At 36.0% G+C, this 27,618-nt stretch overlaps 1 protein-coding gene across 8 annotated transcripts in view; it reads right to left on the bottom strand.

The window, feature by feature from the left end:
- AKAP9 (A-kinase anchoring protein 9) overlaps positions 1–27,618 on the bottom strand; it is a 162,655-nt gene that overhangs the window by 95,170 nt on the left and 39,867 nt on the right. For 5 of the 8 annotated variants that reach the window (XM_043462561.1, XM_043462563.1, XM_043462564.1 and 2 more), the window contains exons 4-12: positions 20,177–20,248; positions 19,643–19,813; positions 18,560–18,715; positions 17,704–17,901; positions 11,797–14,175; positions 8,169–8,382; positions 6,078–6,154; positions 3,657–3,795; positions 697–782 (exon numbers count right to left, since the gene is read on the bottom strand). In XM_043462561.1, coding sequence (XP_043318496.1) covers positions 697–782; positions 3,657–3,795; positions 6,078–6,154; positions 8,169–8,382; positions 11,797–14,175; positions 17,704–17,901; positions 18,560–18,715; positions 19,643–19,813; positions 20,177–20,248 — 3,492 coding nt within the window. The remainder of the gene's footprint in view (positions 1–696; positions 783–3,656; positions 3,796–6,077; positions 6,155–8,168; positions 8,383–11,796; positions 14,176–17,703; positions 17,902–18,559; positions 18,716–19,642; positions 19,814–20,176; positions 20,249–27,618) is intronic. The other 3 variants (XM_043462562.1, XM_043462569.1, XM_043462566.1) reach the window with 2 other exon arrangements.

Here is a 27,618-nt window from a genome sequence, read left to right as displayed (position 1 = left end):
GGTTGTGCACAGAAAGAGAAAGAAAGGGGGAAGGGAGAAAGAGGGGAAAAAGAGGAGGGGAAGAGAAAGAGGAAAAAGAAAGAATTTTAGCCAGAGTATCCCTCATCAGCAATATAACTTTCAATTAGTTAAATCTCTCAAATCTGCCCAAATATCTTAATACAATGACATCAAAAAGTACCCAAATAAGCAAACAGAGTTTTTTCTGGTACTTTTCTCATACAACATGAGGATAACAATACTTAATATTTGCTGATGTATGTCATTTTTCTGAAATAGCTAATAAATTATATGATGCGTCTATACTCTCTTACATAGCTTTTTATGCACACATTTCTAAATATATGTAACATGATGTGAAACTAATTATCTATGTTCTAAACAACTATTGCTACAGTTTAAAAGAGACTCACTGCTTTAAAAAATACTTCAAATTAAATGCAACTGTTTAACAAAGTTTACAATTTGACATTTTATATATATTTTAACTTTTATCTTGATTTCAGAAGCTCTCTAAAGGGGTAAAGAGTATTCAAACTGCAGAACTTCTTCAGCTCACTGATACTATAAATATACGTCACTCTCCCCTAATTTTCTTTCCATGTTTATTCATTTTAGAAATTTTCGGTTGATAAAGTAACTTACAAAATAGCAGGTAATACAAGAAATGCAAACATTATTATATATTTTCCATACTTTACTTAATCGTGATTGAAGTACCAAGAGTCTGCTGTATGCTTCTGCTGCTTTGCTGCGAAGAGTCTGCATATTTTCTTGAAAATCTAAATGATAAACAATGATAATAATTTCACTTATAGTATAAGTCTGCTTCTTTCAATAAGCATTATTCATCTATTCATAACTTTTAAAAAATATTATTTTAAAAACCAATTTTTCACCATAATAACTTCTGGGTTATTCTAATTATGATTACTACAATGCTGTTGTTCCTTACTGATTGTTTATTGCTAGATGTTTTAACCATACAGTGAGGCTAAATAGCTTTTTTTTTTTTTCTTTTGTGGCCTGATTTATTAATCTTAATGTTGTAAGTGGCATGTTTAGAATAGCTCTTATCTTTAAATCCTGAAAACTATATTCAAGTTCTAGATTGTCCAGTAACTATTTCTATGACAGTTCACCTCTTTGGGCCTGTGTTATCCTTTTTGTGTGTGTGTTGTCTTTTTGTAAAATAAAGGGATTTAGCAGTATCATCTCCAACTCTTCTGTATCAGCATTAAGATTCTATGATTTATAACATTTCTTTGAAATATTGGTCTGAGTTTGGAATTGCAAATAAAGTTTAAAAATGGTTGTATGTAACCTGTGAGTATCTGTAGAAAGAGCCTTCCATACCTACTTGTTTCTGAATAAATAGATATTAGTCAAAAAAAAAAAAAATAGCCTGCTGGAAGTAAAATTCATGTATTTAGTAACGAAAATCTCATTAATGTGGAACGCATGCTACAAAGACTAACAATTTTATATTAAAATACAGTAACTTCTGTTGGCATTCATTAATTTCTACACACTTGTTTATTATTCATACCAATGAACAAGGGTAGGAAACACTTGTGAAGGGATCAGTTAAGTTCAGTCACTCAGTCGTGTCCAACTCTTTGCAACCCCATGGACTGCAGCACCCCAGGCTTCCCTGTCCATCACCAACTTCTAGAACTTGCTGAAACTCATGTCCATCGAGTCAGTGATGCCACCCAACCATCTCATCCTCTGTCATCCCCTTCTGCTCCTGCCTTCAATCTTTCTCAGCATCAGGGTCTTTTCCTATGAGTCAGTTCTTCACACTAGGTGGCCAAAGTATTGGAGCTTCAGCTTCACATCAGTCCTTCCAATGAATATTCAGGACTGATTTCCTTTAGGATGGACTGGTTGAATCTCCTTGCAGTCCAAGGCACTCTCAAGAGTCTTCTCCAACACCACAGTTCAAAAGCATCAATTCTTCAGTGCTCAGCTTTCTTTATAGTCCAACTCTCACATCCATACAGGACTACTGGAAAAACCATAGCTTTGACTAGATGGACCTTTGTTGGCAAAGTAATGTCTATGCTTTTTAATATGCTGTCTAGGTTGGTCATAACTTTCCTTCCAAGGAGCAAGCGTCTTTTAATTTCATGGCTGCAGTCACCATCTGCAGTGATTTTGGAGCCCAAGAAAATAAAGTCTGTCACTGTTTCCACTGTTTCCCCATCTATTTGCCACGAAGTGATGGGACCAGATGCATGATCTTAGTTTTTTGAATGTTGAGTTTTGAGCCAGCTTTTTCACTCTCCTCTTTCACTGTCATCAAGAGGCTCTTTAGATCTTTTTTGTTTCTTGCCATAAGGGTGGTGTCATCTGTATATCTGAGGTTATTGATATTTCTCCTGGCAATCTTGATTCTAGCTTGTGCTTCATCCAGCCTGGCATTTCCCATGATGTACTCTGCATGTAAGTTAAATAAGCAGGGTGACAATATACAGCCTTGACGTACTCCTTTCCCAATTTGGAACCAGTCCGTTGTTCCATGTCCAGTTCTAACTGCTGCTTCTTGACCTGCACACAGATTTCTCAGGAGGCAGGTCAGGTGGTCTGGTATTCCCATCTCTTTCAGAATTTTCTACAGTTTTTTGTGTTCCACACAGTCAAAGGCTTTGGTGTAGTCAGTGAAGCAGAATTAGATGTTTTTCTGGAACTCTCTTGCTTTTTCTATGATCTAATGGTGTTGGCAATTTGACCTCTGGTTCCTCTGCCTTTTCTGGAAGTTCAAGGTTTCCGTAGTGTTGAAGCCTGGCTTGGAGAATTTTGAGCATTACTTTGCTAGCGTGTGAGATGAGTGCAATTGTGTCGTAGTTTGAACATTCTTTGGCATTGCCTTTCTTTGGGATTGGAATGAAAACTGACCTCTCTTCCAGTCCTGTGGCCACTGCTGAGTTTTCCAAATTTGCTGACATATTGAGTGTAGCACTTTAACAGCATCATCTTTTAGGATTTGAAATAGCTCAACCAAAATTCCATCACCTCCACTAGCTTTGTTTGTAGTGATGCTTCCTAAGGCCCACTGACTTGGCATTCCAGGATGTCTGGCTCTAGGTGAGTGATCACACCATCGTGATTATCTGGGTCGTGAAGATCTTTTTTGTACAGTTCTTCTGTGTATTCTTGCCACCTCTTCTTAATATCTTCTGCTTCTGTTGGGTCCATACCATTTGAACACCAAAAAGTTAACTGAGGTTGCAAATTGGAAAAAGGAACTAATATAGGATTCCTATTAAAAAAGATAACTGAATGTCTTCTTATTCTTTTTATAAAAATAAACCCCTGACATATACTTATTCAACAAATACAATGACTTTTAAAGGTTTGGATCTATGGTATAAAATTAAGAATTACAGTGAAGAAAAGACGGAAATAGAGGAACAGAGGATAAAGAGACAAGAATATTTGCAGACAGCTTTGGTTTTCTTTTTATCACGATTACTGCATTGTAAAACTAAACATGTACGTTAAAGGCAAGATTTCATGAACCTGAAAAAAGATGCTAAGATAAACTCAAATCAGCTAAGTGATTAAATCAGGAATTAATGGAAATAGTTTATCAACAATTCATGTAAGAAAATTAAATACTCTGTTCAACAATGCAGTAAAGTCTTTATTACCTTGGACTTCACATCTGTAATCTTGCAATCCCAGTTCTTGATTTTCAGAAGTGTGCACACCAGCAGTCTCTTTCTCTTCTCCATTTACTTCACATTTTAAAGCAGGAGTGTAATGTTCACCATGGACATTGCAAAAAGTCTGTCGACAATAAAATTAGGTATTGTATGAAATTATGAAGTTTTGATTTCTACCTCTAGAGATTATTAAACATTATTTCCTATATGTAAAACAGAGTCAAAAAATGTCACAGGAAAAATCAGTAAGAAAACATTTCCGTGTATCAAATCAATCTGCCAAAGAACAAACAAGTCTAAATCCTTCTCTCTCTACATGCAAGACACGAATTCTTCTCACATCAGGAAAATGTGACAGTCTTCATTATCTATAATATATATTAAATATATATGTCTAAACTATAATATTTTTATTTCTTTGTAATAATGAATGTATCTCGTACTTTACCACTTTCTAGTATACATCCTATACAGATATTCCCTCTGTAATGTCAACTACCCATGAGAAAAGGTGAAAAGATGAGGACAGAAGTTCAACAACGATGACTAGAAAGTAGTGTATAAATTCTACAGAAACTATATAAAGTAGGAGATCACGTTCACAGACTTTAACACAAGAGAATACTATTCATGGTTTATACACAGAAGAAAATAAAAAATATTTGACATATTATTCTGGTTTTTCTCCTGAGCAATGGACAATTCTATCATCACTTATAAACAACACATACCACACAATCATCTGACACGCCTAAGGAAGTTTCTAGTAAGTTTCACCTTTCCACCTCATGCAACTGGAAATAAGTCAACAACTTCTAGACCTAACCATTTTGTTTACTGTTGTTATTTCGTGAGATCTGCCTAAAAGTGAAACTATACTATTAATTGACTTTATTAAATTTCCAACATAGTTTCTAAGGTAGAATTTATCATAAATTGATTCAGGTTGGTAGAAACCTGAATGATCAGCCAATTTACAAATAAAGCAAAAGACTCAGAAAGATGAAATAACTAGTCCATAGTAACATCAATGATTAGGGACAAAATCAGATTCATGATGAACTGCAAGGGACCTCTCCATTACAACAAGCTGATTTATGTTTCAAGTTGAGATTAGGGGTCAGGTAAAGACATTACTAGAAGAAAAAAATATATAAAGTCAGCTTATAAATGAACTACTATGACTTTGGAGAAGGAAATGGCAGCCCACTCCATTATTCTTGCCTGGAGAATTCCATGGACAGAGGAGCCTGGTGGCAAAAGCCCATGGGGTCACAGAGAGTCAGACACGACTGAGTAGCTAACACACACATGATGACTTGGGCCCGCTTTACATTTACAGACCATCAACAATGGATATGAAAGCGCAATGCCTGAACCTGTCAGCAGAGTGGAGGCCCTTGGTGTGGATTTTCCTGACTTTTTTTGTTTTTTTGAATACTGTTTCCAAACTATTCCACAGGTAATTAGAACCAGTAAGGCAGCTTTACCCTCCCAACTAACATCACCCTCCCCACCCCTTCAAATTATAAATACACTGGCTGAGATGGAAACCTGTGACAAGTCTAGGTGTGTATGTTAAATCTTGAAATATTTCAAATATGCAGAAAACAGTTCATCTATTACCCAGCTATAGCAAATACTAATATTCTGTCATATTATATCCATATTTTTTAAAAGTTGAACATTAAATACAGCCTTGAAGAGTTCTGCATTAAGTACTGCTTATCTATTTCATTCGCCTCTCTGCCCAGAGGTGATTATCTAACATGCATGTTTTCATACATTTTTATTTTGAGATTTACTGACATAACAAAGACACTCTTGCAAGGAACATATCTGGCTGTGCACGCATGTGAACCTAAGGAGAAGTAAATGCTGGACTGTGTCATACATAAGCTCGACAATATACCTTGACCATCTGCTCCTCAAGGTGGCACACTCCCAGCAGGGGTACAGAAGTGCTGTTTCACCTGATCTTCACAAATATGATTATAGCTGGTATAATCAGTTTTCAGATTTGGCAATCTACAGTGTGAAATACTGTCTCACTAGTCATGTGCAAGACCCCCAGCTAAGTCATCAAATTCATTCAACCACCAAAGTGGGCAGGAGTAGGAAACAGACCTGCTTAAGGCTCTACTGGTCTGTTTTTTAAAATTAGGCAAATCTTCTGTAGAATCTACTACTGAGATAATTTACCTAAGTTTCTTTTATTTCAAACTGATTATCAGGAGAACATTTAAATACTTATTTTAAACTTAAAAACTCAGGAATATTTTCCAAATACAGTTCTGAAGCAAGATTGTAGGGAAAAGTAATTCAGATGATTCTGCTAAATCAAAATAGTAATAACTTAAAATTTAGCATTACTCGTCTAAAAGTACTTTTTAACTAATATCTTACCTGTGTAAAATGAGAACATTCTTCAGATACTGCCTTGTGAAGTTTTCCAATAAGCAGTTGCAAAGGCTTCATTTCACCTAACAGAATAGATAGCGCATTAAAAATGTTCAATTTACATGCTTAGAAACTATTTTCATATTAAACTTACATCAACTGGAAGATTCCTGGGAATAAGATTAGTTCTAAGTTCTTTATTTCTTTCAATGTTATTTTGTACTGCTCAGCATTAACTGTATAAGATAATTTGTAGGATTTTCAATTTATATACCACAAAAATGGTACAAAGCACTGATTTGTAATTTTTTGTATTACAATCCAATACAAGAACTGTATCACACAGCATAACCCTACATATATTCACCCATATAAAACTGAAACAAAAAGTTCACAAGTATTTATTTTTTATACATCCTATGCACTCCAATGTTTTCTGTTCTACTCTATTATTAAAAAAACAAACAACAACAACAAAAAAAACTGGTCATTACTCACTGAACTAACTTCATCACCCATTAATGACCCACTAATTAATTTGTAGTGTGAAAAACTACAGATTCTATCTGAAGAGGATACCAATACAAACAACATATGCTTAAAATCTTACTCCATTCAAACCCAAAGAACTCCTTTTTCCTGAAGTGAAAAAGGATTATATTCTTATTTAAGCCACACTTTAAACTCTACTGTTCAAAAGAACAATTCCAAACCTATGAACCATCTCATTCATAAAGGTAGATCTGTCAAGAATGGAGGCCTAAAGATACCCTGAACAGAGAAAGTCTAATTAATTGAATAACTGGATAATTACTAAAGATAAAGGTTAACCACGACCAGTTTTCCACTTATGGTTCCTTAAATACTGCTGCCGACACAGTGCCATCTTAGTCTTTTTGCTCACTCTAGTCTTCCAAGGTGTCTCATTCTTGTCCCTGGCCTCAAATGATCTCTTGACTTACAGATCTTTATCTTGAACTTAAACTTCCCCCTTAGGTTTCAGCCTTTATTTTCAATTGCATACTAGGTATCGCTTTTTCAAAGTCATCAAGTATTTTTAACTCAATATTCCAAGCTAAATACACTATTTTCCTCACAAATCTACTCCTCATCCTCCTCATGACTACAGTCACCCTCAATCCAATTACTCAAACTAGACACGCAGGGATCATTCTCAATTCCTCCCCCTTACTGCTAATACTAACTGCAGACTACAACCCACCTCTTTAACGCTTAAACTTTTCTTCCTTCTACAATGCCCAATGCCATTTTAGCTCAACATCTGAACGTTAACAGAGTAACTGCCAAAGCTGCTTAACTGGTCTTTCCATCACGTTATCAGTTCAGTTCAGTTCAGTCGCTCAGTCGTGTCCAACTCTTTTGTGACCCCATGGACTGCAGCACACCAGGCTTCCCTGACCATCACCAACTCCTGGAGTTTACTCAAACTCACGTCCATTGAATCCATCACTTATCATCTCCCTTAATTTGCTCCAGTGATGTCATCTTAAAAATCTTACTATGTTACTCTATTTAAAATCCTGCATTAGCTCTTAAAACCAACAGCATAAAGAGTAAACATGTTTCGGTCAGGGTATGTGAAATCTTTTCTGATCAAGCTTCCGACAATCTTTATCCGTCACTACTTTTGCACACACCTTGAACTCTCAATTCTCCAAAATGGATGTCGTCTCTCACATCTCTAAAGTTAAGACTTAAGATCCTTTCCTAAAATTCCAACCTCCCTCCTCCTGCCTACTGCCTCACTCTTCCAGGAAGCACTAGACTTTTCTCCTCTTTGCCTCCATTCTTTCTGTTCATTCTTCTATTATAGAAGATTTCCTATTGTTTTCTAAGAGTTTATTTTATATTGCTTTTCCACAGGACTGTTGATTTCTTGGGGAAAATAATTCAGTGATTTTTAGACTTCTCAAGCACTTACATGAACAGCCTATGATTGTATGAACAAATGAGTCTAGAACTGAGAACACCCAGTCATGTTCCTCCATGGGGTCTAAGTCAAGAACAGAATCACAAAAGAAGTGGCGGGCTCTAAGTGATACTTACTTACTTAGAATTTTGTTAGAAACCATTTACCTGTTTCTTGTGTTTTTATATTCTGTAGCTCTAGCTGGTGTATTTTCTGAAGTTCCTTGATCTTTTCCTCTTGAGCAGAAATAAGCTCCTGTTTAAGATTGCAAAGAGCTTTATCTTTTTCATTTTCCATATATTCGCGAACCTGATCCACATGAGTTGAATAGACCAGAGACAGGCATATACGTTGGGCTTCCATCTGGAGCCTTAAATCATTCTTAAAGTGAATTAATGTGCAGGTTAGATAATTTAAAATGACAAATCAAACAATTTAACTTATTTTTGCATATACTCATTACAAGGGGGGGGAATACATGAAATTATAAACTATAATTGAGTGAGAAAATAATTAAATTAGACATCACTTTTCTTACATGAAATTATTTTCTCACTCAATCTGTTGCACTGACCTCGGAAAATAGTACAACTTTTTCAAGGAAAATAGCACAATATTTTCATCACTTCAACTTCATGGTAAAGTTTGATATTGGGTAATGTGAGGATGGCCTCACCTTTCATTTTTGTTCAAAAATGACATTTTTAAACAAATATGGGCTTCCCTGGTGGCTCAGCTGGTAAAGAATCCACCTGCAATGTGGGAGACCTGGGTTTGATTCCTGGGTTGGGAAAATCCCCTGGAGAAGGGAACAGCTACCATCTCCAGTATTCTGGCCGGGAGAGTCCACGGGGTTGCAAAGAGTCAGGCATGACTGAGTGACTTTTAATAAACAAATATAGAGAAATGCAAAGAATAATGAAATACACACTATGTACACATATCACAAAGTAATAAATGCAATCATTTTATCTTTTTTCTTCATTTCTCTATTATTTTGGTTTAGAAATGAAATATAGATAAAACTTAATCTATCACGTTCCCAGTCTTCCTTCCCCAGAGGCCACCATATTATAAATTTGATAAATCTGCTACAATTCAGTTCACATCTTACACTCTCATTTCTCAATCCATCTATAAACAGTGCATATATTTTATGTTTTTAAGAATTTACATAAATGGTGCAAAATGGCATTTATTTTGCAAATTACTCTTCTCATTCAATACGCTTCTGAGATCTTTCCAAGCAGATACACATAAATTTATTTTAACTTGGTGCTGTATATATGAATATTACAATTTGTTCATTTCCTTTTTGGAGATCAAATGGATTATTTCAAATTTTAGATATTCAAAAAATGCTGCAATAAATTCTTATATATATATATGCCCTTGTACATATATGATAGTGTTTCTCTAGCACACATGTGTGCTAAGTCGCATCAGTCATATCTGAGTTTTTGCAATCCTACGGACTGTAGCCGTAGGCTCTTCTGTCCATGGGATTCTTCAGGCAAGAATACTGGAGTGGGTTGCCATGTCGTCCTCAAGGGGATCTTCTTGACTCAGGGTTCAAATCTGTGTCTCTTGTCTCCTGCACTGGCAGGCGGGTTCTTTACCACTAGCACCACCTGGGAAGCCCTTCTTGATTGTAGTGATTCTCAAAACTGTAGCCCAAATCAAAATCACCTGGAGTGCTTATTAAAAGAGATTTCTGGGCCCCTACCCCCAAGCTCTACTTAAAGAGTCCTGGTGTGAGCGCCAGAATTTGATTTCAACCTGTTTTCAAGTGATGCTGACACTGCTGGTTAGGGACCACACTCACTACCAGCAGAAATGTAAATGCTACATGGCAGACCATGTATATTGCATCAATATTAGATTTTAACAAAATTTTTTATGCAATTACACAATTTTACACTGATATATTTAATGTTAAGTGAATACTCATCTCCCCACATCCTCATCACAGTTCTTATTGTGAACCTTATTTTGTCAAACTTATAGGTATAAAATTTCACCGTTATATCAATTTATAATGCTGAAAAGCATCTTTTCATGTTTATTAGCCAACCAGCAGAAGTATTTCTGTGGCTGCAGTATTATTCTAAGCACATTTAGATCGCTCTTTGGTGTTACTGCTGTGTAAACTGTTTCTCAATTTTCTCATGAGCTTCCTTCCATAAGCACACACCTCACTGTCCTCCCCATCACTAAGCGGTCTGCCTTGGCAGTGATGTATGTGTCAGCGACAGCTTTTGCGTTTGTCTCTGTTTACTTTATAGATGTCAACGTCAATTTTAGTATATGTGCTGCCGAAGCGAGCACTAGATGTCAACATCAAGGAAATGGTATCTAAATGTCACTGAAAGTGTCTTTAGTTAGAAAAAAAGAAATGTTTTGGTGAGAAAAATCTGACCATTTTGACAACTTCAAATTTGGGTCCCCTCCTAGTAATGCCTTCAAAATTTTTTTTAAATGATCTTCTGACATTTTTAGGAGTGATAAAAATTAAACCCAATTATGATTTTGAAAACAATTTCAGGTATTTCACAAAGCATTAACAGTTACGTAATTAGAACTTCTTAACTATTTGGGTTATTAAAATGTAAAATTTGATATAAGATCATAAATATGAGCACATTTATTAAGAAGTAGAAAGAAAAAAAACTTTCCAAGGCCTTCCTACTATATAGAGAATAAAATTTCAGGTTCTTACAAAGTCCGTAAGACTCTCCAAGATCTGGTCTTTTCCTTCTTCAAACTCTTTTTCTTCCACTCTCTTTCCCTCAAACTCGACCAAACAGGTCTTTATTCTGTTCCTCAAACTTACCTCTGCCGTCGCAGTTGCTCTAATTTCCCTGTGGTAGATCCTCACTGCCATTCAGACGGCAGTTCAAATGTCAGTTCCTCCTAGACCCCTTTCCTGACCACCCTATTTAGTGACTACCCACCACTCTCTATCCCATTCTCTCTTTTATTTTCTTTATAAAACATCACTATTTCTTAACTCTTCTACTTATTTCCTCATTTACAATCTGCCTCCCTCACTAAAACATATGTTCTGTGAGAGCTAGAACCAACTCTTACTCTTGTTCACCACTGTATTCCTATCTGGCAAGAGACTCTATAAATACTTGTTTAGAAATGAAGAAACACACATAAAGCTCTAGTTAGCACCATTATACAATGTGCCCAGTGGGATCTTCCTGCGATTTCTAATTTCAGTGTCTATCAAACATAAACTGTCAGGAGTGATCTAGTATTACTCATTATATGTATTCTTTAGTTGTATTTAGAATAGTTTTTTCCCCTTTAGCTATAAGAAGACTCTGAAAAAACTAGGATTTAAATCAATATCTTCTTCTCAGGGAAACAGTTTCATAACTATTGAACAACTACATGAAGTACTAAAAAGGTTTAAGAGTTAATCTTCAGTTAACCTTGAAAACACCAATACAAAAGGAGACTCTCAAACCAATCTTTGGAATTGCAACGAAATATTACAAAATAATTATTTTAATGCTCTGACTCTCAGCAAAGTTATTTAAATTTGCTTTTTCAAAGAAAATGTGTTCTGTTTCCTGAGCAGACTAACTAAAAGATTAACTAAAAGAGAGCTAACATGGTTTAACAAAAAACAGATAAAAGAAATGTAAATGATAGGTCTAAGTGAGAATTACATCACTGGGTTTACTTTCATTCTCTTGTAAGGAGGTTAATTTATGCTGTATGAAGATGAAAACTTTCAGTCTGAAATGTACACTTTACTGTATGCACATTAAGTAAACATACCTGTTCTGATTTAAGTACGCGGAGCTCCTGCTGAAGTTTATCGCTTTCACCTGGATCAGTAGTCCCAAGTGATGATTCATTTGTCACCGACGGCAAGTGAGCAGAAAACTGTTCTTCCTTGCTTGCTTTTTCGAGAGTCATATTTTCAAAAGGAATTTTATTTACCTCCATTGTTTTTGATTCTTTACCAAAATCATGCTTTATTTTGGGAACTGAGCCTCCAGGATCCCTGCTTGATGAAACTCCATCTTTCAGAGAGCTTAAATGGACATCATGCACATTTACATTTTCTATCCTACTGTGGTCAATTATGACTTCTAGCTCTCTACATCGCAATAAAACTTGCTCTTTATCTTGCTTTAAAGATTTAACTTCTTCCGTTAGAAAACTTATCTCATCGTGTTTCTGTTTTAATTGCTCAGAAAGGTCAGACAGTCTCTCTGACAGCTCTAACTTTTCTCGCTTGGTTACCTCAAGTTTTTCCATAAGCTCTGTTGTATCTTTCTCAACAACCTCACCAATTTCCAATGGTTCTGGTGTAAAAGTCTTGTCATCGTCAAAGACTGAACTTTTCATTTTCACTATACTCGGGTTTATTCTTTGCAAATGATGAAGCTCTTCACTAAGTGCTTTAAGCTTACTTTTATACTCTACTTCTTGCTTATTTTTACTGTCTTCTAAATCGCTTTTTACCTTGAGAAGGCAAGCATAATCCTCCTGTAACTCCTGATAATTAACTTCAAAATTTTTTTCAGCAAATGAAAAAGTGTTCCTTTGCTTTTCAATCTCTTCAGTTAGCTGAATACATTGTTTTTTGAGGTCCTCATTTTCCTCTGTAAGTATTTCTATCTCTTTTTGCCAGCTACAGTCTTTGGATCGGGACTTAGCGGAATCTATGAAAGTTAATCTTTCTTCTTGGTTAACAGGAGTATGTATTTTCAACATGTCTTCAAGAGCCTTCTTTTCATCTTTAAGAATGCTATTCTCTGCTTCAAGTTGTGCAAATTTTTCTTGAAGGTCATCCTCTTTTTCCTTCATTTGTTTCTCCAATAATTCAGTTTTAAGTTGTAATTCTTGAACTTCCTGTTCAAGTGTACCCTTTTCCTTTTCTTCTTGTCTGAGTATTTCGATTTCTTTTTGTAGTTCATTGATCTGAAGGGTCATTTCTTCTGATTTTGAATTCACGAGGGACTGCTGTAAATCTTTTAGCTTTGAAATTTCCAAAATCAGTTGGTTCTGCTTAGTTATCAAATTGTCTTTTTCAAACTGCATGATTTCTATCTTTTGACTCATTTCATTCTGTAAACCATCTATCTGCTGTTTATAGTGAATGCCTAAGTTATCTTTAAGCTTTTCAATACTTATTCGATGTTCAATTTCCAAATCTTCCTTCAGTTTGGTAAGTTCTTCCTCATGACTAAACAGGAGCTGTGTCCTCAGCCTCTCCAGCTCAGCTTCCTGTGACTCAGCCATTCTGTCCAATACAGCATTCTTTTCTCTTTCTAACATTTCAAGCTTTATCTTATAATTTGTAACTTCTGCTTCATGTTTTAATTCTAGTTCTTTCCTGGCTTCAGAAGCAGAAACAATCTCAGCCTTCAAATCTTCCACTGTACTAAGCGACTTGTAGGCTTCACTGAGCTTACTTTCTTGCTCAGCTATTGTCTGCCTGGCCCTCTGAATCTGGTCCCTTGAGAAGCTCAGCTCTTCACAAAGGTCTCCCAGCTGTCTCTGGAGAGCAGACTTTTCTCCCAAGATTATGCCTACTTCTTCCTTGAGCCTTTCCCTTTGAGACTTAGCATCTTGCAATTTTATATTCAGTTCATTTATTGCCATATTCATTAACTTTATTTGATCTTCATTAACTGTGATACTTGGATGTGATCTTAAAGCATTCTCCAGTTCCCCCTTATGTCGTGTCCTGAGTTCATCTATCTGTGACATGTGTTGTTTTATTAACTCTTGTTTCATCTGTACTATCTGCTGCCCATACATCTCATCCAGCTCTGCCCGGAGTTGTTCCAACTTTCTTTGTGTCTCTTGTTCCATTCTTTGTAGGATATCCGTTTCAAATTGACTGTCTTTATGATTTTTCTTCTGAAGTTCCTCAACTGTCCCCATTAACTGTTTTATTTCTTCAGAACACTGTCTTTCCTTTTGCTTGGAATTAGTCAGTTCTAATTTCATATTTTTTATCTCTTGGTTCTTCTGTACAACCTGCTCTTGTAATTCTTCCAGTAATTTATCAGCAGCTGTTACTTTATCCTTTAGGTCACGAGTTTTTTTTTCTTCTTCTATTATTTTTGTATTTAATTCTTCAATGACTGCTTCCTTTTCCTGTATTTCTTTATTTGAGTTTTCTACTTTTTTATCCTGTTCCTTTATAAAGAAAAAATGAAAACATAAAAATGGCATTCTTAGTTTCTGATTACTTACACCCCTTAACCCCATCACCAAAAAAAACTGATAGAAAACTGCTTTTCACATTATTCTATAAAAAGCAACGGCTGAGCCTGCTCCTTCATTTTTCTTACGTCAATGAGACACAGGACTTGTGTAGCCAACACTACCTATGAGCAAATATCATAGCAATGTTGGTCTTCTTCGGGGGGAAGGAATTTTTCTTGCATTGCTATGATTAAATGTTTTAATAAAAAAATTTAGTAAGATCAAAATGTGTCTTAAAACCAAAATGTGTCTAAACCATTATATTTTCTTCTTTCTTATTAACTGATCAACATTCTAAGTATTTGGTATTTGCAATTACAAGAGGACTACATACCCTTTACAGTTCCAGAAATAATCCTAAAAATAAATCAATGTTCCTCCCATACAGTATTTTAGTAACCTGAAGGTTTGGTGGGCAGGTGCTACGAAAAGAGTAAAACAACAAAAACAGGCTCCTAAAGGTCAGCCTTAACTTCACTCCTAAGGCTAAATGAATCAGAAGTTCAGGGATATGCCATGCTTAAGTGGTTGAATTGCAAGTGACATGCAAGACAATTATGTCATTTAGGGCCTATCAATTTGATTCTACATTTTGGGGGTGAATAGAAACTTGAAAGCAAGACAGATTTTTTTTCACCCCTGTTCTGATTTAGGACTTTATTTTGGAACTGCAGATAAATCAAAACCCAAAACGCATGCCAAGGCATGTCCCTAATCATTTACAGAAGTGTCACAGCGTAAGACAGTCAAGTAGAAGCCCTGGAGACAAAGTTTTGTCTCTGTCATTTACTTGCCTGAGTGGTTAGGGCTGCAGTCCCAAGGACAGAAAAAACAGTAAAATTTACAGAGAAGAATATACGTAAGTAATTAAAATCACCTTCAGAAGACAAAAGTCCCAGGTCAAGAAAGAGGGCTTAAAGGCACCTCAAATGGATGTGTTAACTTACCTTTCAAAAAAAAAAAAAGAAGAATGTCAAAGCCCAGGGAAAAAGAAAGTCTGAGGGAAATAGTGGCAGTGCCCATTCAAGAATGGTTCAGGAAAGAGAATCAAGGTACCTGGAGACTTTGAGAATTCTAATCCCTCTGGGAAAAATCACACCTAACCTAGAAAGCAAGGTAGGGGCTGCTGTAAACAGAATTAAGAATTTCAGTCCAAAGGCATGGCCATTCCTGCTGTGAGATGGACATATGAAGTTATCATAGCCTAATCGGCTTTAGCTTGGTATCACATATCCCATCAATGTCATCATGCCTTATTGTTGATACTGAGCCTTCTGGACTAGACTATCTTCTGGCAGTCTGCCAGGCCTAAACTGCCTTTCTCTTCTTACCTCCTGGAAAGGATCATTTTCAAAGACGACTGTTTTGTAATCAAACTATTTTTTGATGCTGATAAAACCTTTTTAACATGGTTCAACCTGGGTCTTTATGCACACTCCATCCTGTTTAAAATGTCCTCTTATCAGTTCAGATTTATAATTTATTCTCTGTTTCCCAAACAAGTACTGAAGAGCTGCTGTGTGTCATATGTTGCACCAATTATGAAGAAAACAAAATACAATGAAAGCGAATTGTTCTAATTTACAGACTTACCTCAAATATCACTTCCCTGCTAACTACCCTGAATCACTTCCCTTATGAAGCCAGACCTGCCCAGAATTTTCAAAACACTTTTTACCCATACTTAGCCTTGTTTCGGCTACCATGAGTTTTAGTGAAGAAAAAAGTGCATTTAAGCATCACTATCTCTTGCAAGAGCCTGATGCAAAACAAGTGTTCTATAAACATCTATAAAATGATTTTTAAATTACTTTGGTTGTAAAGCATGTACATTTTGTAATTTCAGTATCTTAAAATTGTACATTTCTAATTTCCCTAAGCGACAGTCTCTGTAGTCAGACTACATAGATTTGAAAGCTGGCTCTACCAATGTATTGCCTGTATACCTGGGCAATTTACTTCATCTTGCTTTGCTTTAACTTCCTCATCTGAAAAATGGGCGTGATAACAGTATTTACCTCATAAGATTGTTGTGACGATTCAATGAGATAATATGTGTAAGATGCTTTGAGTATTTTCTGATACCAAATAAACAAAAATAAATGCTCCCTAACACTTTTATTGTTATCCAAACAGTACTCTTGTTGTGCTGGTTTCTCAACATCTTGCAGAAGAACTGCCTAAATTTATAAAAAATACTGTACTGTATGTATAGTCTGTCCTCATTATTCAAATAATCCAAATGTGTGAACTTGCCCACTTGTTTAAATTGATAGATAACCCCATAAATCAATACTCAGTCATTTGTAGAAGTGCACAGAGTGGTAAAAAATTTGAGCTGCTGGACATGCATGATTCAAGCTAAGATGATGTCAAGCAGATGAGCAAGGTGAGAGAACAAGGAAGGAGACCATGAGGATGGAGGTGGTAGGCAGTAGTGGAAAGTACTGTAAAAATTTCTGGCTCTGGGCTAGTCCAATAGGGTTTGAATCCCAATTAGGAGGAGAGGGGTGCTATCTTCAGACCAGTCACTTAACACTTTTGACTTTCATGTCTCTTTTGAAAATTAAACAAGCTATAATCTACCAGAATCGTTTTAGGATTTAATATTACAATCTGTATGATACACACAATGTTGTAAGTCAAATATACTTCAATAAAATTAAAAAATAAAATACAGTGGAAAGAGTAAAAAAAAATCTATATAATACGTATGTGTGTGTGCATGTATATATGTGTGTGTGCATGTATGTATGTGTGTGTATACCCTGGGAGCATCAATTGTTGAATAAGTGTTCCAGGCAACTTTACAACACATAACTACCACAAATAAAGAGAATCTGTATTTTTTTCTAATTAAAGTGTGTGTTAGTCGCTCAGTCATGTCTGTCTCTTTGAAACCTCATGGACTGTAGCCCGCCAGGCTCCTCTGCCATGGAATTTTCCAGGCCAAGAATACTGGAGTGGGTTGCCATTTCCTCCTCCAGGGGATCTTCCCCACCCAGAGACTGAACCCAAGTCTCCTGCAATGCAAGCCGATTCTTACTGTCTGAGCCATCAGGAAAGCCCTTTTTCTAACTAAAATCCATAAAATTTCATTTTGCCATGAAAATATTTACAGAATTACATAACCATGGCTAAAATGAGTAGAAACACCTTTAGATGAAAAAGAAAAAAAGGACAGACGTTCTGGTTATATATATAGATTTTCCTGAGGGCTCAGTTTAACATAAGCTGATTACTTTCGAAGAACTCAATAATGAGTATTATCTTAATACTACTACTGGAAGACTCCCAATTGCTTTGAAATACATTATTTTTCATGCTTAAAGAACTTTTCTGAATTATGAAACTCTGCGACTCACGTGTAGAACAAGAAGATAAACACTTGGACAGGAAAACCCTACAGCTAACTGCTAAGCTGTGGCACACGGGTCGGCCTCCGCAGAACAAACATACCGCCTCACACGCTCTGATCCTCTCCTGCAAGGAGCTGATCTGCATCTTGAAGGCCTCCTTCTTTCTGTGATAATCTTCTAGCAGGTGGTCCTGTTCTTCCAGCTGCTGCTGATGGGTGAGGATCTGCTGCTTGGCTTGCAGTAAATCTGCAGCTGTGCTACTGTGCGTGCTGTTTCTCAGAGTTTCGCTAGCCTGTAACTTGAAAATATAAAGAAACCCCAAAATATTAAATTCTTAAACGAGTGCACCAAGGAATGGACATCCTTGGTGGGTGTTGCTCGGCTAACAGTTGCTCTCTGGGAACTGTGGTGGATTCAGAGGTCTGAGACTCCACCCAACACGCTTCCATAGCTGATCAGGTAAGTATGGGTACATTTCCTAAGCTGACAGATTCCTCCCTTATCTCAAATTATTTTCTGTTGCTCATCATCAGAAACCTGATTAATACAAGTCGTTTCCTATGGATCACATTAAAGGTAAATGGAATATATTCAATCGAGTTACATTCCAGAACCTAACTAAAATAAAATCATAGCAGGGTATGACTTCAGACATCCTTTAGACAAAGGATGTAACTATAGGTTAATTTCTGCAAAAATTCACTTTATCAAACTCATAAGATTTTAAAATATAGATGAGGAAGAAGTATAAAGAAACTAATAGCATAAAACCACTCAAGAAGTATGAATTAAATTCCTAGTTAATATAACAAGTATTTACCAGTTTTTTCAACATAATAAATTAATAAGCAAACACAACCTTTAAACAAATTTATATTTGTTCTAGAAAATATGAGAAAAAAGTTTTAATTCATTATTAAAAATTTAATAAATTTTCTTCTACTAGTAATACTTACATGCTGGAATTGAATCTGTAATTTTTGACTCTGCTCTGTCAACTCTAAAAATTCTCTCATTGTCTCATCCTTTTCTCTTCTTGCCTGTTGTAAATTAGCAGTGAGCTGGGTTATGATGCCATCTCTCTGCTTAATGGCGGCTTCAAATTCTTGCAACTAAAAGACATCAGTGAAAATTAAAAGTGCTACACTTATTTTTTCAACAAAATTAAATATTAGTACAGGTAACTTCAAAAATATGATATTCAAAATGCATTGGCAGAATTATTACAATTTTTAAGCAATCTTTTGCATATTTGAAAGCTATTATCTTGCAACAATTAGTTTTACTTCTAAACCAACTCTAAAAAGATTATCTGAACTAGGGAACAAAATATATTAGATTTGCTGCTGCTGCTGCTGCTAAGTCGCTTCAGTTGTGACCAATTCTGTGCAACCCATAGACGGCAGCCCACCAGGCTCCTCCGTCCATGGGATTTTCCAGGCAAGAACACTGGAGTGGGTTGCCACTGCCTTCTCCAACATTAGATTCGACTTACCCATGTATCTACTTCTAGAAGGACAACTGTCTTTATATTTAAGGATGCTCCAATGTTTGTAGGTATTACCATGATCGCCATGCTTAAGCCTTACTTGTTTCTAGAGAAGGCGAAATATATTCTGTCACCCTCATCAATGTCTTATTTCACCTTGTTTTCATAACTGACTGCCACAAACTAACAGATGTCATTTTAACTATAAGAAGTTATTTACAAAGACCTGCTGACAGGTTTAATGAGTCTAAGTCATAATGTATTGACGTGGTTTACAGTATAAGTTTCTCTCAGGCTGATTACAAAAACATCCATCCATACTGAAGTGATTTCATCCTAGCTATCTCATAAAGTTTGATAAAATATCTACGTTATATTTAGGCTTAAGCAATGCTGTTTATGATATATATATATAAGGACAAATATCACGAGGTGACTGTAAGTCACCCTTTAAAAACCCCATCTTTAGAGAATGTATCTATACTATCATTCACATTTCCTATTTTTGTTTTGTGAGTAACAAAAGAAAAGCCACGTAAGGTGAACACACCTGCTTCAGCCCCTCGGTCCCATAGGCAGCCCTCATCTCTTCCAGTTCTCTGCTGAGCTCGTCAATCTCGTGTTGCTTCCCAGCCAGTTCATTTTCCATCATCTCTAGGTGGGTCTGATCATACTGTGCTCCATGTTCAGAGTAAGAATCATCAACACCAAATTCTTCTTCCTACGCCAACCCAGATTTTACATAATTCAGTACTAGCAACATTTTCTCGGGAAAAGAGATTCAAAAAACTGAATCCCAGAGCAAAGTCCACTTTAAAACATCACTCATCGCCTGGGAGTTTACCAGCATGACAACCTACTTTGTTGTTAATGTGATAAATACCTCAAGAGCAAAAACAAGGTTATCTGCAAATTCTGTTACAACTGAGTTTTAAAACAAACAGTGGATAATTTTGTTTTGTTACACATTAAAAGCATTTAGAAATCACACACAGAAAGAAATACATGCATGAAAAAGCTTTGTTAGTAACCAGCTTTAAATAGAATGAAACATTAGTATCATAAGTAGTTTTAAATACTGTACCCTTAATAAATTTGTAGGCTTTCCTGTTCTCACCAAAAAACCGCAACCATTTACCTGTACAAAAACAATTTCCTGAAATATTATGATTTTAGAAATTTTATTCCAAGCTAAAAATTGATTTGTGCTAACTGTATTCATACTTTTCTTATGCCTAAGGAAAATGCCACATTGGCAAAAACAAACGTAGTGATTAAATTTAAACATGTAAAAGACATATGACTGTTTCAAATGCCACTAACTCCTCATACATTTGAGTGTTACAATGAAAACGACACTGTGCTAATACATTTCCATTTAAGTGAATTAAAGCTCTAAGCACAGTTCATCTTTTGTCTTAGACCCTCTTCTACAAAACACCTAAAATCATGTAAATATTTTTTTGTAAAGCCCTATTGATTTACAAGTAAAACTGTTTACTGGTACAAGTCTACTGGAGAGCAAGTGAAGAAGGAAGAGGACATAAAGAGCTAAGGAAAACTCTCCCAAGAATTTTCGCCTGGGGGTACTATGAGAGCCTTGCCAACTCTGACAGAGGTGGAGACTCTCCACAATACAAATGCCTCCATCACTGATATTTTGTGGTAGAAGGAAGAAAGTTGGCAGAATAGGTCTCTGAGGCTGACCTGGAGGCAGATTAACTTCAGATCAATTAATCTACTCAATAATCCCTTCTTTCCCCCTAACAGCAAACAACTGAACTTCATGCTTGCTTACATCTCAATTTTTCACATTCTATGTTAACAGAATCCAAGTTATGAAGCTTTTAACACTGAAAATACATAGAATATCCTAGAATTAGGATTAGGTCTATATGGATCACAACACTATAAAAGGGGATGATCCTAATTAACAGTTCTTTATAAAGTCTGATTCCTTTGCTTTTTCGCCGAGGATAATTTCAGAAAACAAAACCAAAGTTTAAAAAAACTCACCTTTATGGCAACGCATTACTGCAATTTGTGAAAACTACCAGGACACAGCAGTACTAGCTTTATTAAGATTATTAATAAAATCACTTGTGACAACTTTCAATTAAATTTGTCTAAATTTCAACTAGTTTTCCTTGATTTATTAAAAATCTATTGATTTTAATTGGAGGATAATTGCTTTACAGTATTGTGATGGTTTTTGCCATACATCAACATGAACTGGCCATAGGTATACACATATCTCCCCCATTCTGAACCCACCTTCTACCTCCCTCCCCACCCGTTACGAAGCACTTTGATAAATGTCTACTAAAACTCTTCCTTTAGGGTAAGAGAGTAATTAAATGGATTTTATTAATATTTTCAAATACCATACTAAGCAAAGGATGTTCCTTTAAGTGGTGATGATACCACTATTACGTAAGTTAGTTATCTATTTATTTTAACTCTATATACAAACACACTACATAGCCAACATTCAGCCTAAATTTTCTCTAAGTTGAGCACATTTTATACTTGAGCTACTCATACGCATTGGCTTCTATGCATAAAATACTACATGACTGTTTTCAAAACTTAATTGACTTATTATAATAAACATAAAAATCCTGTCAATATTAATAGTTTTTAGTATCATGTAAGTGGGTAACAAAAGATTATACACCAGAACTAAACTAAAACAAACTATATTTCTCAAAGTTAAAACAGAAACACTCCTCAGAATATTAGGATCATTAATAGCAATAAATTATTATGATTTTTAATCTAGATAATTACTTCACTGGTACCTAAAGGGTAGAGCATTTGTCTCATCATCTTACAATAGCCTTTTAAAGTAATACTTTGTAAACCATAATATGAAAGTACATTAATAACTTGAAACATGAAGAATAGACGAACAGACTCCTTCAACTAAAAAATGCTAACTTTTCTTAAAATCCTTCTTCACTGTAGCATCTGTCAAAATTATTCCACCTTTAGGTTATACCAATATAGTCTTGTTGAATTCACAAGTTATTCCACCTGTGTAGACAACCTGAAGATTTGGGAAAGTACATAAGGCACATTCTAAATTTTAAAATGTTCTATAGGGTATCATTTCCTAAAAATACTGCTATTCAGAAAAAATCAGAGGAAAGATTACTCATAACTATGTTCTTCACAAAAAACTTTTCAGTGAACATCAGTTCAAAAACAGAAGAATAACTTAACTTTTATTAATGATTAGTACTTTATCCTTACACTTAATCTGATGTATCTACAAAAATTTGAATAATGGATGTTTTAATAAAAAATAGAATCTGATAGTTGAAAAAGTTCATAAAAATTACAGGATTTCAGTGTACCTAGCTGACTCTTGGATTAGAGCCAAGAAACTAAGGAGGTTAAGATCATTCATTCAAAGTTAAGTATCAAGCACCACGTTGTACACCTTCAAAAAATACAATTTTAAACTGTCCGTTATACCTTAATAGAGCGGAGGCAGGCAGGGAGAACATTTTAAAAATGGCGAAGTTAAAAAAAAGAAAGAAAGAAATCCAAGTCAAAGTTGAAAGGCTGTTGACAGGCTAAGTTTACATTACTCAATGGCTGGCTATAGACTACGTCTCCAATCCCAGTTATTTAAAAAAATGTGATGAGTCATGTAAGTGACTTGGATAAGAAGTACAGAATAATGGAATCTGAATAATGAAATCCATAATGAGACTGTATGCTCTCCTACCATTTCATCTTTCTACACACAGCAAAGCAGATTTATTTACTTGTTTTATCTCTATGTATTGACTGTAGCATTTCCTACTTTTCCCAAATAACCCTGCTCAAAGGGTATCAATAAAAACATTTTACGTAAATATGGTATTTGAGATATGAAATGTCCCTTCTCCAAGAACTGAAAAGATTATGTATAATTTGAGTTAATTTGTAAAAAGGGTATTTTCCATTTACTCTGATTTCGCTAGTACACCTAACTGGATATATTTTGATACAGAACAGATCTTAGGTAGGTCATAGGATAAAATTATCTGACTAATGCTTTCTAGACCTGAATCCATTTTTTAAGCCAAGGAGAATACTAATCATAGAAGTCAAGAACATTAAGCACTACCATATCTACCAAAATAAAACTTCCAAGCTAGTTTTAATTAAACATATAATTGGAATCTGAAATCCTTCTGAGAATAATTTGTTTAAAAAAATTCCTTTGTTTCTTACAAACTTACCATGAAAAAAAGCACACTTCCATTGAAGCACTGTAAAGAATTTCTCTTGCTGACTGTTTTTCATGCATCAAACATTATATTAAGATCACCAAATAACCCTCAAAACAACCCTGTGAGATAGATATCATTTCCACCCTTTTACAGGTAAGGAAATTGTACTCCAGAGTTTAAGTGAGGTATCCAGCTTCAAACAGCTCAGAGATCAGAAATCTAAACACACACTTTCTGGGCTCCAAAGCCCCTGCCTTTTTATATCACCTTCTTTTGCTATGCAGCAGAAAAATGACAGTGATATTTAGACAAAATACAAGACAATTACGTGTCTTATGATTAAAACTATATAGTTTTGAAATTTTAAAATTAATCAAATGCAAACAAGAGCAGCCAAGATTATTAAACTTTGCAAATCTGTAATTTGTAGTTCTGTGTTGCTTAGAAAGGAATTTCATTTTTGAGGGGTATTACTCAGAAGTAATTACTAAGAGTTCTAATATGAAGAGTATTAGAATGTGAGATTTATTCCTTGGTTTGTTTTTTACTTTTTATTGAAATGCATTTAATTTACCATGCTGCGTGTTCCTTAGTTTATAAAACTGAACTACTGAAGATTTTTCTGTCTTCTAACACAGGGACTATGGCTTAGAAGTTCCCTGAAATTCTATCTCGGTCAAATGAGTCCAATATTCTTAAATCAACTGGCTAGAGACCCAAAACTAGTCCAGAGGATCATGGACTGAAGCCAGTATCCATTTCAGCAATCTTGATATGACTTCATCAAGTATCTCACAGATGATGAATTGTTTCAGTGTATTCTACAGACAAATTAAAATATTTAAGTTTGTCAAAGTATAATCCATTATGAAGCAAGGCCCCAAATGGATAGCATTAAAAGGATTATGATTCAAATCTGTCAAAGATTATTTGATAATTATCTTTCAATGTAAACTTCTAAATCACTAATTTTTTTCAAACTATAAATCACCTAATTGAGCTTCAGTGATCAGCATCAGAAAAAGCATCAGAGGACTGGTCACACAGTAAAAGTATCTCTTCCTGAAAATTTGGTTTAAAAAAATATGCATGTATGAATTGGTATATTATGTGCACAATTATTCAGGTATGTTGCTTTTGTTCAGTCACACGATTGTGTCCCACTCTTTGAGACCCCATGGACTGCAGCACATCAGGCCTCCCAGTCCCTCACCATCTCCCGAAGTTTGTCCAAGTTCATGACCACTGTATCAGTGACACCATCCAGCCATCTCATCCTCTGACGCCCTCTTCTCTTTTTGCCCTAAATCTTTCCCAGCATCAGGGACATTTCCAATGAGTTGGCTGTTCGCATCAGGTGACCAATACTACAGCTTCAGCATCAGTCCTTCCAATGAATATTCAGAGTTGATTTCCCTTAAGATTGACTGGTTTGATCTTCTTGCAGTCCAATGGACTCTCAAGAGTCTTCTCCAGCACAAGTCAGAGAAGGCATCAATACTTCGGCGCTCTGCCTTCTTTACGGTCCAGCTCTCACAACCGTACGTGACCACTGGGAAGACCCTTGACCCTTGACTATATGGACATTTGTCAGCAGACTGATGTCTCTGCTTTTCAACACATTGTCTAAGTTTGTCATAGCTTTCCTGCAGAGAAGCAATCGTCTTCTGATTTCATGGCTACAGTCACCATCCACAGTGATTTTAGAGACCAAAAAGAGGAAATTTGTTACTGTTTCCCCCTTTTCCCCTTCTATTTGCCATGAAGTAATGGGGCTGGATGCCATGATCTTCAGTTCAGTTCACTTCAGTCTCTTAGTCGTGTCCAGCTCTTTGCGACCCCATGAACCACAGCACGCCAGGCCTCCCTGTCCATCACCAACTCCCAGAGTTTACTCAAACTCAGGTCCATTGAGTCGGTGATGCCATCCAGCCATCTCATCCTCTGTCGTCCCCTTCTCCTCCTGCCCCCAATCCCTCCCAGCATCAGGGTCTTTTCCAACGAGTCAACTCTTCATATGAGGTAGCCAAAGTACTGGAGTTTCAGCTTCAGCATCAGTCCTTCCAATGAACATCCAGGACTGATCTCCTCCAGGATGGACTGGTTGGATCTCCTTGCTGTCCAAGGGACTCTCAAGAGTCTTCTCTAACACCACAGTTCAAAAGCATCAATTCTTCGGCACTCAGCCTTCCTCACAGTCCAACCCTCACATCCATACATGACCACTGGAAAAACCATAGCCTTGACCAGATGGACCTTTGTTGGCAAAGTAATGTCTCTGCTTTTTAATATGCTATCTAGGTTGATCATAACTTTCCTTCCGAGGAGTAAGCATCTTTTAATTTCATGGCTGCAATCACCATCAGCAGTGATTTTGGAGCCCCAAAAAATAAAGTCTGACACTGTTTCCACTGTTTCCCCATCTATTTCCCATGAAGTGATGGGACCAGATGCCATGATCTTAGTTTTCTGAATGTTGAGCTTTAAGCCAACTTTTTCACTCTCCTCTTTCACTTTCATCAAGAGGCTTTTTAGTTCCTCTTCACTTTCTGCCATAAGGGTGGTGTCATCTGCATATCTGAGGTTATTGATATTTCTCCCAGCAATCTTGATTCCAGCTTGTGCTTCTTCCAGCCCAGCGTTTCTCATGATGTGCTCTGCATATAAGTTAAATAAGCAGGGTGACAATATACAGCCTTGACATACTCCTTTTCCTATTTGGAACCAGTCTGTTGTTCCACGTCCAGTTCTAACTGTTGCTTCCTGATGTGCATATAGGTTTCTCAAGAAGCAGGTCAGGTGGTTGGTCTGGTATTCCCATCTCTTGAAGAATTTTCCAGTTTATTGTGATCCACACAGTCAAAGGCTTTGGCATAGTCAATAAAGGAGAAAAAGATGTTTTTCTGGAACTCTCTGGCTTTCTCGATGATCCATGATCTTAGTTCTTTAATATTTAGTTTTAAGCTGGCTCTTTCACTCTCTTCCTTCACACTCATTAAGAAGCTCTTTGGCTCCTCTTTGCTTTCTGCCATTAGAGTGGTATCATCCACATATCTGAGGTTGTTGATGTCTCTCTCACCTATCCTGAGACAGCTTGTAACTCATTCAGTCAAGCATTTCTCACGATGTGCTTAACATATAGGTTAAGTAAACATGGTGACAGCAGACAGCACTGTCATATGCCTTTCTCAATCCTGAACTGATCAGTTGTTCCATACAGGGTTCTAACTGTTGCTTCTTGACCTGCACACACGCTTCTCAGGAGACAGGTAAGATGGTCCGGTATTCCCATCTCTTTAAGAGCTTTCCTCAGTTTATTATGATGCACACAGGCAAAGTCTTTAGCATAGTCGATGAAACAGAGGCAGATGTTTTTCTGAAATTCCCCTGCTTTCTCTATGATCCAGCGAATGATGGCAACTTGATCTCTGGTTCCTCTCCTTTTCTAAACCCAGCTTGGACATCTGGAAGTTCTCTGGTTCACATAATGCTGAAGCCTAGCATGCAAGATTTTAAGGATGACCCTACTAGCATGGGAGATGAGTGCAACTGTATATTCATGTATATAACTGTATGTATATATGTAAAACCTGCGTGCTGTGTGCTTAGTCACTCAGTTGTGTCCGACCCTTTGTGACCCCATGGACTGTAGCCCACCAGCCTCCTCAGTTCATGGGGATTCTCCAGGCAAGAATACTGGAGTGGGTTGCCGTGCCCTCCTCCAGGGGATCTTCCCAACCCAGGGATTGAACCCGGGTCTCCCTTTTGCAGCCAAATTCTTTACCATCTGAGCCATCAGGGAAACCCTATATAATACATATGTAAATATATAAAATTACTTGTATATATGTATGTAAAATATAGTTCTTACTGTTGAAACATGGTCAGTATATTCTAACTTTTATCTGTAAGACTCACATTTAAAATTGTTTTTACCTAACTTTGAAACACATCATACTTACTAGGTATCAGATATACAGATTCAATAAACTTTTCTGGACCTAACCATAATTCCTACCAATTTTTTAAATTTGAAATATTTAGGCAAAAATTCACAGTAATAAGAATTTCCAATATTATTAATTTAGCTTTTCATAAAGAACCTGAATCACATTTTTGATGTCTTCAGTTTTGAATCTATATTAATAAAAGTTAAATTTTGTTTTCTTATCCCAATAGGAGAAAATAGCTATACAAATTTTAAGCAAATTTCACAGGCATGTATTAGATGGTCAGGTCTGTCATGATTTGGATTATAAAAAATTCACTTTGGTATAAAGAAAAAACAAATCCAGTTATG

The sequence above is a fragment of the Cervus canadensis genome, chromosome 3 (assembly GCF_019320065.1).
Source record: "Cervus canadensis isolate Bull #8, Minnesota chromosome 3, ASM1932006v1, whole genome shotgun sequence".
NCBI classification, from domain to species: domain Eukaryota; kingdom Metazoa; phylum Chordata; class Mammalia; order Artiodactyla; family Cervidae; genus Cervus; species Cervus canadensis.
The sequence above is the reverse complement of the archived record's forward strand: the minus strand, read 5'-3'. Positions and strand labels throughout refer to the sequence as shown.